At 36.8% G+C, this 16,094-nt stretch overlaps 1 protein-coding gene across 1 annotated transcript; it reads left to right on the top strand.

The window, feature by feature from the left end:
- Window positions 1-4,014: 4,014 nt before the first annotated feature.
- Window positions 4,015-15,831, top strand: tspan14 (tetraspanin 14). Its single transcript, XM_049008408.1, has 10 exons — window positions 4,015-4,132; window positions 5,139-5,192; window positions 8,086-8,180; window positions 9,311-9,361; window positions 10,470-10,616; window positions 11,139-11,309; window positions 12,345-12,473; window positions 12,642-12,689; window positions 14,058-14,171; window positions 14,886-15,831. Exons 3-10 carry the CDS (start codon window positions 8,100-8,102, stop codon window positions 14,949-14,951), a joined length of 807 nt encoding a protein of 268 aa, XP_048864365.1. The 5' UTR covers window positions 4,015-4,132; window positions 5,139-5,192; window positions 8,086-8,099; the 3' UTR covers window positions 14,952-15,831.
- Window positions 15,832-16,094: the final 263 nt, after the last annotated feature.

Below are 16,094 nucleotides of genomic sequence, written 5' to 3'. Positions count from 1 at the left end.
GGTTCAGGTCTTGACCTGTAATAAGAGGGCTTGATTCAATTCAGCATTGTGGATAATCCAGGAAAGCTGCTAGAATACATTCATCTTTCAATGGCATATCCAGTAATGTAATTCTTGCCCTTAAACGCAGTTTGGCTTTCTAATACTGGATGACTTCGCGCTCCAATAGGCACATGGGCAGGGAGAGCATTCTCATTACATCTCTGGAGTTTCTCCCCAGGCAGCGCTAGAGAAAATGGTACCACCCTCTAGTTCAAGCAATTAGCGTCCGCCAGCTGTGTCCATGTGGTTCCTTTTGACTAACCATAGCTACCATTAGCCTACCCAGTGCCGATTGTCCCTGTTGGTGTGCAGCGAATGTGTGCACAGTTCTTAAAAAGATAATTGCAAAAATATACAAACCATTTTGAAACTAACTTACACAAATGTACATGCCATGATAAAACTATTGTTTTAAATATTCATTAGACAATATCTTCATGAGTCATGTTTCAATTAAGTGCAAATCTAATTATATAAAATATCTCATGTAAGCCAGTATTTTTTAAATTCCTCTTTATTAACATAATATTTTAAGATTATCCATCGAATAACCAGAATTTAATATTCCTTGTCATTATATTGAGATTTTACCCATAGTGGATTAACTACTTGCTTGTACAGCAATGAATAGTTCAGACGGAGTAAGATAGTACAAGACAATATAACAATTACCAAATGCTCTTCCATTGCATTTGTTTTTATTGGTGTGTTACTCCACTATAGCCAGTTGATTTAATAACACGATAAAATGAAACAGGAATAACAAAGCAAATCAAACAATACTATTAGCAATGAAATATGTTTATTTACAAGTACCTGCAATATTTTTGTCCTACGTCTAAACAAGTCAGCACAAGTTGGCCACTTCACTGCACAAGTTGCTTGTCCTCTCACCCCAAGAGCTTGACCTAAAGAAGAACAATTAATCAACAGTTAATCACCCGTATTTTTGTATTTTTGATGGTTGATTATGCTCTGTGTTCAAATAAAACTTAAGAAATACTTAAGGAAAAGGTTTTCTTCAAGGACATTGCAACTGATTAGCTTAGAGCATTTTACTAATGGGTGTGTTAGTTAATGATTTTATAAAGTCTTTTGTTTTATTGATTAAATGCTCAGCTGTGCTTGTTTGCAATACAATTATAATATAAAGCTATTCTAAACAACACATAACTGTATTGACAAGTTTATCACTTGGACCTACAATAGATCAGCTTTTTACCTTTAAAAACTGAGCTCATTTAAATCTAAAAGCTGCAGTTGGGTTTTGACATAATCTGTTTTTCTTTTAATTTACCCTGTTATAACTGGCAGATTAATATTACTCTTTGTATGTCATGTATATGTGCCTTTTTACTGACTTAACATTATTTACCATTTATTTAACATTATTTAGGTTTAAAACCATTTCGCTTAATAAATTGGTTCTTTTATTGCTGTAACTGTGATTCCTCTTCATAAATTTTAAGTACATTAGAACTTTTTTCACATTGTCGAATCAACTAATAATCAACTTATTATATAAATAAGGTAAAGAAAGGATCACAAAAGTAACGAACTCATCTTGTACTCTAAGCTTGTGGCCAGTGCTTCTAAGTTAATACCATGGCTCTGTTGGATCAGCGGTTATGAAAATTGGTTTGATGGAAAAGAAATAAATGCATGATACCAATATGTGTAAGATCATCTTGAAAATCTAGATCTGAAAATATAAAACTGAATCATACAACTGGTAAGAACTTTTTCCATGTTACTTGTGAGTGTGGAGTCTTTGAAGGCTGGGTTAAGGTGTGGATCGTGGAGTTTGCAGCCTATCAGAGTGTGAAATCACCACTACCTTTCAAAGAGCCCAAAGCCTTAACCTTCCGCAGTGCAGATAAAACAAGCACTAAGCCTTTCTCTGTCGGGTTGTTGTGAGAGGACGGTATAAAAGGGTTTGCCTGTGACCACAAGCAGACATTTACGAACTCACCGGCATTAGAGAAAGACCAAGATACTTGGTGTTCATCACAGATACAGTCGGCCTTCTCAGTTCATCCCAACAGCATGTGGAAAGAGTCAAACAATGGTAAGAAAACATCGTGAATATTATTATAACCAAATAATGATTGTGTTTCAATATTATATATATATAAAACAAAAAAAATAAAAAACAAAAAATAAGTGACATTATAATGGCTGCCTAATAAATAGCATATTTCATTAACATGATATAGTAATATAAAGGTTCTCTGGGCCTGGTAACAGATCACACTTTGACACCACTTTGTGTTTTATGTTTCAGGTATGTTCAGCCAAAAAGTTCCACCCACCCAGTCCCGAGCGGCCAGTCGCCGGAAGCGGACAAGCTTCTCTCAGGAGCACGTGGACTTGCTGCGCGCCACGTTTGAGATGAATCCATATCCTGGCATTAGCCTGCGAGAGAGTCTGTCCCAGGCGACAGGCCTGCCTGAGTCACGCATCCAGGTTTGTGCCCTTCTGTATTACACTGACAAACACAAAAAGTTTGTAGCACTTGGAAATGCAGAGACACACGCATACATGCTTTAGCATCTATGACATCTAATATAATAAATATTACAGTAAATTGCTTCATCAAGGAATAGAAAACGCTTCAACAAGACAGGAATAAGGTTATAATTACATGGAGACTCTTCGTATGAATAGTCAATAGTGCACTTGGTTTGTGTCAAACTATGGTGTCAAGATCTATCTACAAAACTGAACAGTAGCAACAATACAAGATACTAAATAATAAATTAGCTGAGGAGACTCTGACTGTAATCGATGTGACTGTTGTAATATGTTTGGATAATCATTAATATAAGCATTTGAAGTATTTCAATTACAGTTGGTTGTATGTGAATATGTATTATTCTGTTGTTTATTTCATAATTTTTTCCCAGGTGTGGTTCCAGAATAGGAGAGCCAGAACTTTGAAGTACAAGGGTACAAGGAAACAAGGCCAAGCCATTTACTCAAACCACCAGGCAGTGGGAGAGAACGTGCAACCTGCCTTGCTTACAGCACAGGAATCACTGAATCTAAAGCATCCTACTCTACAGCCAGTCATCCACACCCAGATAAAGGAAGAGTGGAATGATGACTCTTTTTTCAATCACCAGCGTTCACTGGAATATTCTAGCTACTTCTATGGACACACAGAGGGCATACTGAAAGATACCAGTGCTAGTCTTCTCCCAATAAAACAACAGTACCTAATGGAAAGTCTACAGTATCCTGACACTCTGTGGGACTCTGCCACGTTACAACACCTACGAAATTACAACTCCCATGGTACCATCCTCTGCTCAACTCAGGCTGACAAACACTCCCTTTTTGACCACTATGATGCCCAGTCAGAAGCCCCTGCAACACTAGACTCTGGGTGCTGGGCTGTAGGTAAGGATGACATCACCGATTCTGCTTATTGTTGGCAGTACAGTGACCCCTGGGAGGCTGCTACATTGGACTGCCTGGTATCTGCTGCGCCCAGTTCTTCAGAACCTTTGAATCAGGCACCACTTCCTGATCTGTCAGGCCAAGTTCTGGAAGATATCCTGGAGGTGCTTCAGCCAGAGTGGCCCGGGCCTACTGGACTGACAAAAAATCCCATGGAAAATGCCTTGATCTATTGTTGAAATGCAGCCATTTTCATCTCTGCAGATTTGTACACTAGGTGGATTGAGGACTGTTTTCAGGCATGTCAAAGCTCATGAAAGGAAAATAAAATTTTAATAGTGAATGGGGGGGGGGTAGTTTAATTATGTGGATTATTTCTTAGAAAAAGAAAACAGGTGACATCTTAAATCACACATATGTGGGAATTATCAACAATACATGAATATAAGTGAATATACTGAGAATTGAGTTTTGTGCATAAAATTGCTGTTATGTAAATGGACAATACTGGGAATATATATATATATATATATATTATCCGAATTCGGGCCCAGCGTTGCACATGCGACACACACCCCTAGGCGGAGACCTAATTGCGTCACGTCTGATTTTGGAGTAATACCGAAACTAAAGATATCTGGGGGGGAAAAAAAATCGTGTAACCAGTATATGTGGCGGAAGAGCGCAAGTAAGTGTGTAAATTTTCAAATAAAAACGCATTTTACCAGCCCACTGATGCGGAATCTTCATATTAAAGTTCTGAGTTTCCTTTTGGTTGTAATTAATTTACTCTTTCGTATGTGCTGGGTTGTGGCGTGCAACAAGTCGGCATAACAAAGATGTATAGAGAGAATCACTGTTTCCACTCTACAACAGTCTTTACCGTTAATAAACTTGGCATTACTTATGGAATTCTTCGTTTACGTGCAAAGAAATACCGTTTAATATTTATAGTTGTAAGCTAGCGAACTGCTCCAAGTCTCAGAACTTTCGATAATCCGGAAATCAATACTGCAGTCTAGTATAGATATTTTGGCAGACTATTCAAGTATGAGATTAAATCGTATTTATACTTAACCAGAAGCGAAGAATTTGCAAAAGAAAAAGTATATTTACACTTTTAAAAGACACACACTAACTAGCTCACGCACTACCTTTCGCAACGTGTTTATCTATTGGGAACTGAAGAGTTAACTAAAATGTCTCACTGCCTGTTTATTTGTAACCTTTCACTTCATTAGCTGGCTACACGTTTCTAATGCTGCATGAAACTGCTTTGATGAAAATAATAATAAAACCATATGTTAAAGCTGAAATATAGAATTAAGTTTTTTTTAACGCGTCCTCTGGCATTAGTCCTTTGGGAGTTAGTAAAACAGTGCTTTAAACGCAAATACATGCTTAGTTAAAAAATAAAAATGGTGGTCTTTAAGATCCTACATTCCTGCATGTAGTGCTTTAAAAAATGATTAAATCTTCGGTCAAATAACACTCCAACAGTTGTATTTTTCCCAGATTTATTTCCGACATTGTTTGTTTATTGCCAGTATTGTCCTGCAAGCGCAAATTCATATTTCAGTACTGTCTGTGAAAGGGTGAAAATGGAGTCAGTTGACACATGAGCATTTAGGTGTTGGTTTGAGTTACTTTGCCTTATAAAAATGCCAAAACTGTGTGTTTTTTTTTCACAATAGAGCTCTGATGAAATGGTGCATGCCTGATCATTTCCTAAGAAATCAAGACTCAAGGTAGGTTTGGCCTCCATCCAGCCTGGAGGGTGGGGGTGTTCCAGAAAACAGGATTTCTCATTTAGGTGGAATAACTCGAATCACGTCCTTGTCACAATAAGAGTAATGGTAAGGAGCGTTCCTATTTCACCGTCATGGCTTCTAGCTTAAGTTAGCCCAGCTAACTGAGAAACCCTGATTTGTAGAACACCCCCTAGGATTTGTCAGTTAGCTTGGACAACTTGCCTGTAGTACAAGTTAGAAGTCAAGACTGTGAAATAGGAATGCTCCTTAGCTAAACTCTTATTGGACAATCGTGACTCTAGTTTTCCCAGATATCTGAGAAATCCTGCTTTGTGCACTGCCCCCCCAGGTACTGTGTAAATGGACTAAACTGAATAGTGATGCTGTTCTCCTGAATGAGGGGAATTCCGGCTCTTTTTAATGAGCTGGATCATTTGACTCAGTTCAGCAATAAGCCAGCTATTTTTGCACCCAAAAGGCTCTTCATTTAGTACCACTTCTGGCTTCTATAATTCAGCCAAATTCAGCCATGTTTTGACCTACGATTGGTGTGTAAAAACATTAAACCCTATTATCCATGTGTATTGTATGTTGTAAATTAGCATTTTGCCACAAACACCAAATGCAGTACACCTGGTGCAGTACAGTTCTGATACTCCAGTGAAGGTTGTTAGTAGATCGTACTTGGAATGGTAGTTTTATCTTACAAATTCCACATTCTGCCTTTCTGTTGTCTGTTCAAATGCATCCAAAAGGTACTTATTTCAGACCGAATCACAAATGGTGCTGCTATTGTTTGTACATTTATTTATTGCTGTCTACCTCAGTCTTGCATTTTTTGCACACCCCTGCTGCTAGCATTACAGTATCTGTCATTTTACGGTATTCATTCAAGCTGGTACTGTTACTGCTTTTGTCAGCTGCACTGCATATGTTGTGCCCTGTAATGTTGTATTGTTGCTCTTTTGTGTATCTTGCACTCTCTCTCTTTGCTCTCCTTGCACTCTGTATAGTTCTGTCCTGCCTGCACTTGTGTAGTCTGGTGGTGTTTTCTGTTTTTTTTTTTCTTATTTGAATTGCACCATAGTCCTGGAGGAACAATATTTTGTTTCACTATGAACTGTGTATATGACTGAACTGACAATAAACCTACTTGACTTGTGTTGGGCTTGGGAATGCCACTCATCTTGTTTTCTGCTGTTCGTGTTCTGCTCTCATCTCTGTGCTCTGTAGACCACCCATTCCCAACCTGATGGTATGGTCTGTCATTTCACGTGATCGATGACTTGCCGCGCACATTATCACAGCATTCAATCGATGCATTAGGGTTGGTTCGGTACCGAAGTTTTAGGGTTTGGTATGGTACCTGGCATGGTAGATTGATAACGGTGCCAGTTCCTTACCAATGCAATAAATAAATAAATATTGACACAAACTGATTAAATTAATAAACATCGAAAGTTTTATGGTGAAAAAGCACATGTTTTTTGTGTGTGGTATTTATCAATCGGGCTTTTGAAAATGAACAATGGATTAAATTCAAAACTTAGTGTGATAGTTAAGGTTTAAACCCAAACCTGCTTTTGGGTACACCTCCCTGGTATTCTAGCTTGATGATGTATGTGGGAATATGTGGATCTACCCAGAAATATTCCAGAAAGTGGGTTTGAGTTTAAACCTTAAATATGACACTACGGTAAAGTTAGCTTTATATTCGGTTTTCTGGCTGTAATGTCTTTCAACAGAAGCAAGCAAAACCCCTTGGTTTTCCAGATTTCTTTATGGCCGAATTTTCACTATCAGTAGCCCAGCTGTCTATCTTAAAAAAAATGGTGGTGAATGGACACCATGCAGTGATTAATGAATACATATAAAAACACAATATGAAAGTTGTATAAAGCGCATTGTCCTCCATAGTTTAATGCTTAAAGCACATTTTACCATAACTTTAACTCTGCCTTTTATATTTTAAACAGACAAAATACAGTTATTATTAGTAATGCGAAAGGGAACACAAAACTATTAAAAAAAGATAATTTTCCCACCCTGACCTCTTAGGAGCTCCGTGCAACAAAAATAATTAAAAATCCCGGGTACTTTTTAAATGCTGGCCAGGCACAATTTTTGGTCACCCTAACCATACAAAATATTGTCATTTAGACAATCTTATTTTCAGCATATATATGTGGTAATCATGCATACCTTCCATTCCTGGAGTTCCCTGTACAAATACACTATCACTTGCCCAAAACATGAAACATCTCCATGTTTCATTTTAGCAAGTTTCGGAACTGTTTGGACTGATGCCGAAGCCGTGATATTTTTTCTCAGCTCTACCTTCACGCTTTCAGAGCTCTTTCAGTGCTAAGAGTTAGACTTAAATAACACCCACCAGCCGCTGGTTTAGTGTTAATGGGCGGACAGGGAGTGAACTCTTAAAGGTATATTTCAGAATACAGTGAAGAAAGCAGTAAGAAAACGTTAAGTACCAAAATTAGCAAAATGATGATACCGTACCGTTTTAAATGTAACGGCAAATTACCGATAACTGGAGTGACCCTAAAGTGCATGAAGTGCCCGTGGCCATGCAGTGCAGCAAAGATCACCCTATTATTTTGTCTTGTTTGTTTTATGTGTCTGCAAGTGTCTCTTGCACTCATGCAATAATGAATAAGATACGAAAAACACTGGAGCCATGGTATTTATGGTAGCTGGAGGAAATTATTTGTTAAAATTCATTTTTCCTAAAGCTGCCTTGATGTTTCACAATAATACTGTAGACAGATAAGACAAAAGTTGAGCAAAAGTTGAATGATGCACAGCATTATTTTTGAAGGAAACCAAACACTGCATAACAACATGAAAACGTCAATGTTGTGTCTCTTCACAGCGAAACGGTGGAAGATGCACTATTACAGATATGAGAAATCAGAAGTCAGCTGTTGCTACAAGTACTTATTGTTCAGCTATAACATTGTCTTCTGGGTAAGTTTTGGGCTTATGTCTTAATGTTATAATTTAATATTTGTTTTCAGATAAAATTTAAGTTTTTTTGGGGTGATATGTGGCTCTCTGGTTTAGGCATGTCATTACTTTGTCGTTCTCGATCAAGACTTCTTCATGTAATATATAAACCATCTAAAATATGCCTCTGTGTACAAAATTACTACTGTACTCACTGGAAGCACTATATTTTGGACTCATTTTTAAAAATGCAAAATGAACAACAATGAAAAGTTTCAAAGTCACTGAGAGAATCGTGAGATTCGGCGGTGAGTAAGGCTGGTTACCGCGACAAAGGTGGCGTACTCAAGCCAGGATTTTTAGTATAAACTTAAATATTATTTATTAGTAATATTTATATATTAAATGCAACCCAGATCATTTTCAGTATTATTTTTGGCTTGCGGGACGCCTGAGATTCTGCGATATTTCGACAAACTGACTGAAACCACGAATGTCAAATGCACGAAAAAGTACTGCAAAATATTTGAATCTGAAAAGTGGCTTTAATAACCTGACTCTCGTTGTCACTTGTGTGGCACTGCTTCTCCACCAGCTTCCTCCTCTTTTTGTTTTTTTTTGTTTTTCCCATAATCAGCTACAGTCTACTTCCATTTTTAACACCACAGCTTCGCTTTAACATCACGGTTTCATGCATTTTACCATATATGTACGGATATATTGATTGGCAAAGAGGAGACCAGGTGAAATTTTAAATTGCACATTCTCCGTAAAAGGTTGCATATGTGACCATAAGTTCACAATTCAGCTCTTGAGCAAGACCCTTGCCTGTAATTGCTGTAGCTAATGGCTAACCCTGCTCTTTGTCACCAGCTTGTGTGCTTTGGATAAAAGTGTGTGCCAAATCATTCAGTCAATTAAGAAACAAACAGTAAATAACATATAGTCCATAGTTCCATGTGCCAGATGGAATTGTCTAAAAATACTAATTAGGGGTTTGTGACTTGATCTTAGATCGTAAATGATTAAAATGTCTCCACGATGGAAGAGTGAACATGGTGTACGTCAGTATTTTTAAAAACAAACATTTTTCTATATGAATGCAAATAAAGTTTCATGATGCTTTTGACTTATTACTTATCTCTTTGCAGTTGGCTGGAGCAGCATTTATTGCTATTGGCTTCTGGGCTTGGAGTGAAAAGGTACGATTGAGAAAATTTGATGTATTTTTTTTTGTCATTTTTAAATATATAGTTTGCTGCTTTTTCTTTTTTTTTTAATGGTATTTCTGCTCCATCATGGGTTAGTGTGAAACTGGGTCAGCTGAATAGATTAGATTTTTAGACTTTTTTTTATATTAAAGTTTGAATGATTACATTGCTACCGTATGACCCAGTTGTATTCTTTGTGTTGTCAGTTTTGTTCCACTGTCAAAATACTAATTGTAAGCTACCATTTACGTAACTGCATGACGGAGCTGATATAGATGCCAGTACCTTGTAATGGCATCACATCCAGTAAGTAACCATCATTGCATCCAGCATATAATTTATGCTGGATAAACATTTCCTGCAAATATCTGAATGGGTGGATTCACATTGATATGGACATAATGTGAGTGTATTAACCATGTGACTCCAGAATCTGTATAAGCCAGTGTTTGTGAAAAGGGGGGAGTGTATCACACAGACCTCACTATTCATTCCAGTGCATTAAAGAATTAGCCCTGATTGTAAATATAGCACAAAAAGTCTGTCTTTGTTTATTTTATTTTATTTATTTATTTTTTTACAGTTCTGCCTTCTGTCACTTTAATTTTGACTTTAACGTTAAAACTCATGATAACGGTTTGTGGTATAGCGATGTGTCATATTTGCTAGTTACTCAGAACTAACAAAGCACATTTCACTTTTAGTTTTGAATACTGAAATTCACAGAGTGACTGCTCTTAACTCTTAGAAAAGACAAAACTGGGACTTGACCCATAAACAAATGAGGACAACTTTACACGGCATGCAGCATTTAACGCTATGTCAGGGGTGGGCAGTCCTATCTTGCAAAGAGTCAGTGTGTTTGCTGCTTTTTGGGATAAACATTAGGTCAGCTGTTCAAACCCAGGTGTGAGAACTGTTCAGCTAATCAGTTGTGTAGTTAGTGATATAATTAGGGAGTTGCGCCGAAGACCCATACACAAAACCTTCCTTTCTGGATAAGATTACCCACCCGTACCCCACATCCTTATTATGATAAAAACATGTGACGTATATGAATGGTACTGAATTATGTTACCATGTGTCTGATTTCCACCAGGGAGTGCTGCTGGACCTCACCCAAGTAACACGGTCACATGGATTTGACCCAGTGTGGTTGGTGCTGGTAGTGGGAGGTGTCACGTTCATCCTAGGATTTGCTGGGTGTGTAGGGGCACTGCGTGAGAACATCTGCCTTCTGAAGTTTGTGAGTTCTGACTCCTCTCTTCTGCACTCCTTTTTGATGCAGGCCTGCTCATTTTCCTCATTTCGGAAGGCCTTCCTGTTGTTAGCGTGGAATTGATACTGGAAATGGATCTCCAGTGATTTAGTTAGTGTGAAAGCGGAGTTCAGAATCACTGAATAAAAACGGGCTCATATAGCTTATCATCTTTGTAAGGGAAACGTACTTTTTAATGCTGGCAATTGGAAATGATTTTTAAAAAGCTAACGTGTTGCTGAACACAGCTAAGTGATTGCTGCCTCTGTACTTAAAAGTTGTTGATAAGCTCTAACTTACAGGTTACGTGTCTTTTTCCATTAATATTTGCTGTGGCTGTCTAATTTAATTGTAATTATAATTGTATTTTAAGTGTATGTAAACAGCAATTGTTATGTTACTAAGTATGTGGGTTTCTTGTAGTTCCATCCATCCCTCTTAGAATCAGAATCTGTTTCTGTAATAATGACAGAATCTTTTTTAGCACGAGGGCTTTCATTTGTCTTTCAGTTTACCGTAGTCATCGGTTTCATCTTCTTACTGGAGTTGACGGCGGCTGTGCTAGCCTTCGTTTTCAAGGATCCTTTAAAGAAATGGATTAATGATTTCTTCCTGACCAATGTGAAGGCCTACCGGGAAGACATTGACCTTCAGAACCTCATCGATTCATTACAAAGATTGGTGAGTCCTTCGTGTTTTTGTTTCTCCGCTTTTAAGCTATAGGAAGCTACACAGACAACCTACCCCAAGTCATATTTCATAGGCAGGCTTCATTTAGCCCTTTACTATACATAGTTGAGGACTATTACAATGCATGGCTAGAATCAGAATTGCTTTATTAATCCCAGTGGGGAAATTCTCTTACATTACGAAAGCAAACTCCTGATGAAAATAAAAGATTTAGGAACCACCAAAGCACAGAATTTCTTTTAACATTGTTTGAAAAAGAGCCCATAAGCATCACGCTTCGATAACTTGATAGGATATTGTCAAAATCAGACATGTTTGCTCAAAAACACATGTTGTGATGAGATTTTATTATTTATTATTTATTTAATATTAATTAACATATGGTTAGGTGAATTGTTGACTCCCATTTCCCATAGTGTGTAGTTAATATGAGTCTCTGCCCTGCATTGCACTGGCACCCCATCCAAGGTGCCCTGTGCTTCCTGGCTTAGACTCCCAGTTCACTGTTACCCTGTACTGGATAAGTCGCATGGATGCATGGAGATCATTTTCATTTGTGTACATTTTTGAAGCAGCTGCTAACATATTCTACTTACTAGCTATAGGGTGTGGCGAACTGGTATTGAAATTAAAATTCTTAATGGAAGATACAAATATTATGTTTTTCAAGATTTTTCGCCTTGGAGAATTGTTTAAAAACACAGCAGGAAAATATGTATAACTCATGATTCCTTTTTGCGTTTGACATAAGTTTGATTTTTCTTCTTGCAATCGGCATTTTATCGTGGAATTTGTTGGAGACTAGAGAGTATTTAGGAGCATGGACTTGAAGTGCTTCCCTTCAAGTGCCATGAGGGGCCCAGATACGGTACCACTGAAGAAGGTTCTTGAATATCTCCGGCAGTAGAATTCAGTTGAATGAATGTATAAAACTTCTTAAGTTGTATTGAATGCAAGTAGCGGCTAAGCATCAAAACGTACCTTCAAAAAATACAGCACGATTAATGAAATGATCTCTAATCACAGAACCAGTGTTGTGGTGCCGTAAACCCAAATGACTGGGATCAGAATATGTACTTCAATTGCACACCTGGCAACCTCAGCAGGGAGCGTTGCGGAGTTCCCTTCTCCTGCTGTGTCACTGGCCCGCGTCAGGTCCGTATACAAACTTGTCTAATTTTACTGTATTAAACAGTAAACAGCTGTTACTAAGTCTCATCTCCGTCTGTCTGTGCATTTATCCCAGTTATGAGTATTGACATTTTCCAGTAACAAGATTTTTAAAATCATGTTCTATAATTCTCTGTTTCACTTTCTACTCAGGACTCTGTTGTGAATACCCAGTGTGGTTATGACACAAGAGCACCACCGGTAAAGCCTATTAAAATCCTTGAACAATTTTATGTTTCACTACTATGATATACTGTGCATAAAAATAATTCCTCCTGTACTGAATATGAAATTTATAGTTTGCAACCAAAAATATAAAATGAGTTCCTTTATGATCATGGAACGACATAGAAAAGACATTTGATGTTAAGCAATACGTAACTGATGGCTCGAGATTAGGTATAAAATTAGATTTACACAACACAGTTATGATTCACAGAGTGTGCGCTATTCAATTAAAAAAATCAGACAACAGTAAACGTGTAGAACACCCTTCACGACGCTGTTTCTTTTAACATAATGCTGCAATTTTTCCTGAAAATGTTTTTGAATTTGTTTATAAACTATGCGCCTTAAATTGTCACCATAAACTTTTATTTCCTCCAACAAGAAGTTACAAGTAAATTACATCCTAATTTTTCCTTTTAAAAAAGGCTAAAAAGAACGTTATTAAATTCTGAAAACATTCCTATTAATGGATTTACAAAAGAGCTAAAATCCACATCTGACTGAACCTCCCCCACCCTACGGCCTAAACAGAAGGTTAATGAGTCTTCAGGTAAATGAGGGACAGCTCTGCGGTCTGGTCTTTGTGACATTTGCCAAATGAAGTTAAAGCTTTATTTTTGTCCATTCGTTATTTGGTATAATAGTATTTTGCATATTGTTTTAAAAGTAATGTGAATACTTATTAATTATATAATATAAACTAATATTGTTTATAAAAAATAACCTGTCTGTAAGCTTAAATTACCTTTCATGGGGCAGAAGGGCAAAAGTTCCCTGGATCTTGATTTTCGGCATGAAATCTGGGCCTCACATTTTTTCTGTTTTTAAGCAGCAAGTCGGGGGGGGGGGGGGGGGGGAGAAGGTTGCCAAAGGAATAAATGACTTGCGGCAGGCAAATACAGCATACAAACATAGCAATGCTGTTTATTTGGCACTGTGGCTCAGTGGATATACTGTAATCTTAAATTGTTTTGTTAAACCCATTTTGTCCGTTACTGCTTAAACCCACAAGACCAAAAGTTCAGTTTCAAACTGGTTATTGAAACACACGTCTCCAAAACTGCATAATTGAACATCATGAATAGTTTTGGGGACTTTGAATAAAACATAACAATGAACGGTTTCTCCCAGTTACCACCTTCCAATGAATTTACTGCAGTTTACAAAGTGAAGTTACCTACACAGTATGTCTCAGTCAAATTACACACTGTGTGATTTCTTCTAATTCCTCAGTTTGCAACAGAAAAAAAAAAAACGATATGAGAACAAAACCAGAAAAAGACACAATTTGAAGGAATTTTTTAAACCTGATTTCTCATATGAAACTCAATTTCCTTTCAGGCAAACTGGAGCAGCCAGATTTATACGAAGGGCTGCATCGTAGCGCTGGAGGAGTGGCTGCCACGGAACATTTACATTGTGGCTGGGGTCTTCATTGGCATCTCCTTGCTGCAGGTTCTGACCTTTAAACATACAGTTTAGGGATAAAATATTGTCTTACTGCCCATTTGGAAACTATCCACTCTTTTCTTCATGAATGACAAAATGCAGTTGCAGTCTAAATATTAGTTGATCGGTACAGTGTCTTATAATTAGTAAATTAGTGCCCGTAGTGAATATTCTCAATATGTATTTCATTAGCATCATAAGGCATTCACTGCTGTTTCATTTTTTATCCTTTGCGTTAACTAATCAAAACGTTTGCCTCCTTAAATAATAAATAAATTGCATAAATAATATTAACTGTAAAAAGGTTTTGCCTGTAAAATGAGCATGTATGACTTCATACTATGTATTGCTTTAGTTTTTCTTGAAATCCAGTAATAGCTTAAACAGGCCATACAAGTGCAGCATCACCTGGTACATTTATTGTATAGAAATTGTAATATTGTATCAAATTGATGCAATAATTTACAATGAAATCATTTATAATTAGACGTTCTAAAAAATTTGAAACCACTTATTTTACCATTTTACAAAAATACATCTTCGTCCTCAAGTTATATTCCTTAATAAAGACCCAGGCCACTTTTTTTGGGAGATTTTCCAGTTGATTAAAATTACACTTTCATAGCATGTTCTTTCTGGCTAACCTCTCTGCATTGTTTCATTGTTGTTGTATGCCTTTGTTTAATTTGAATTTTCCCTTTTCCTTGCTTCCAACTGTAGATGGTGGGAATCTACTTGGCAAGAACACTAATTGGAGACATTGAAAAAGTTAATTTTAATTATTAAGCTATCAAGCATTTCAGAATGTGCCTATATCAAATATATAGCTCAGTGTATCTGCCTCGGTAAGAATACCAAGAATCTAGGAGAAATGCATTTAATTTCAATTTCATTGTCATTTCCTGGAAGATTGGAAGAACAGCTCATATTTACTTTTACAAGTTTAAGTGAGAGGAAGATTTTCACAGGAGTTTGTAGAGTTTCATCCAGTTGCTATTCTGTTACACTTTCTCTCCTCGGAAAGTCTCACTCTTAAGACATATCTGACACAGACTAAAATATCTGCCTTAGAAATAAGTCTAAGATTTTTATTCATGTTTAACTGCTTTATTTTTGAGTAGCCAAATGAGAATCGGTATATATACGTTTACAGTGAACAATAATATTTATGCAGTCAAAATTAAGGTCAAATTTAGGTTACCAATGTTTCCCAGTGAGTTCAATTACTGTAGCTTTTTAGAAATCTTGACCATTCATTGGTTTACAATATGGATTTTTTCCAGCTGGAGCTACACTGATGTGTAGGTTCCCTTGTGTATTTTCAGCTCCCTTGCCATTCTCAAGAATTCCTGTCAGGCACTTGCTTCAGTGTGCCTGACAGGTTATAACTTGCAGATATAGGCCTATCTCTTGCCATTACTCGTAGCTTAGGAAAAGGTCTAGGAGTTGTTTGATTGTATACCATCAGACAACAATGAGTTACACCCAGTCAGTTTGTTAAATTAAAGTGATATTGTTTTCTGGTGACACATAATAGAAGGGATATGTGATAATGCGACTTTTTATGTATAGTTACTGTCATTTTAAGCTTCCTAAATAAGAATTGCTTGTAACTATTTGCCGTTTCTATGCAATAAAAGGTTTTTGTAATTAGTTTTAAGCTTTACTCTGAGTTTACCATCATTGGATTGTGAAATACCACCGCATATATTCCATACATTTTGCATAACCATTTACATGAATACACCATTCTTTCAGTTAGACTCCCATTAACTTATGTGCTTAGGAATGTATGGTCAAATATGTATGGGAGTCAGGAATGTGCATTTCTGAAAATATAAATATCTTTTTATACTAATCTATACACTTAATATAGAGTTAAATTAACAATATAAAAACAGAAATTATAAGATATTTGTGTACTTCACA

The sequence above is a fragment of the Brienomyrus brachyistius genome, chromosome 3 (genome assembly GCF_023856365.1).
Source record: "Brienomyrus brachyistius isolate T26 chromosome 3, BBRACH_0.4, whole genome shotgun sequence".
In the NCBI taxonomy this organism is placed as follows: domain Eukaryota; kingdom Metazoa; phylum Chordata; class Actinopteri; order Osteoglossiformes; family Mormyridae; genus Brienomyrus; species Brienomyrus brachyistius.
This window is presented reverse-complemented; position numbering and strand designations above follow the sequence as displayed.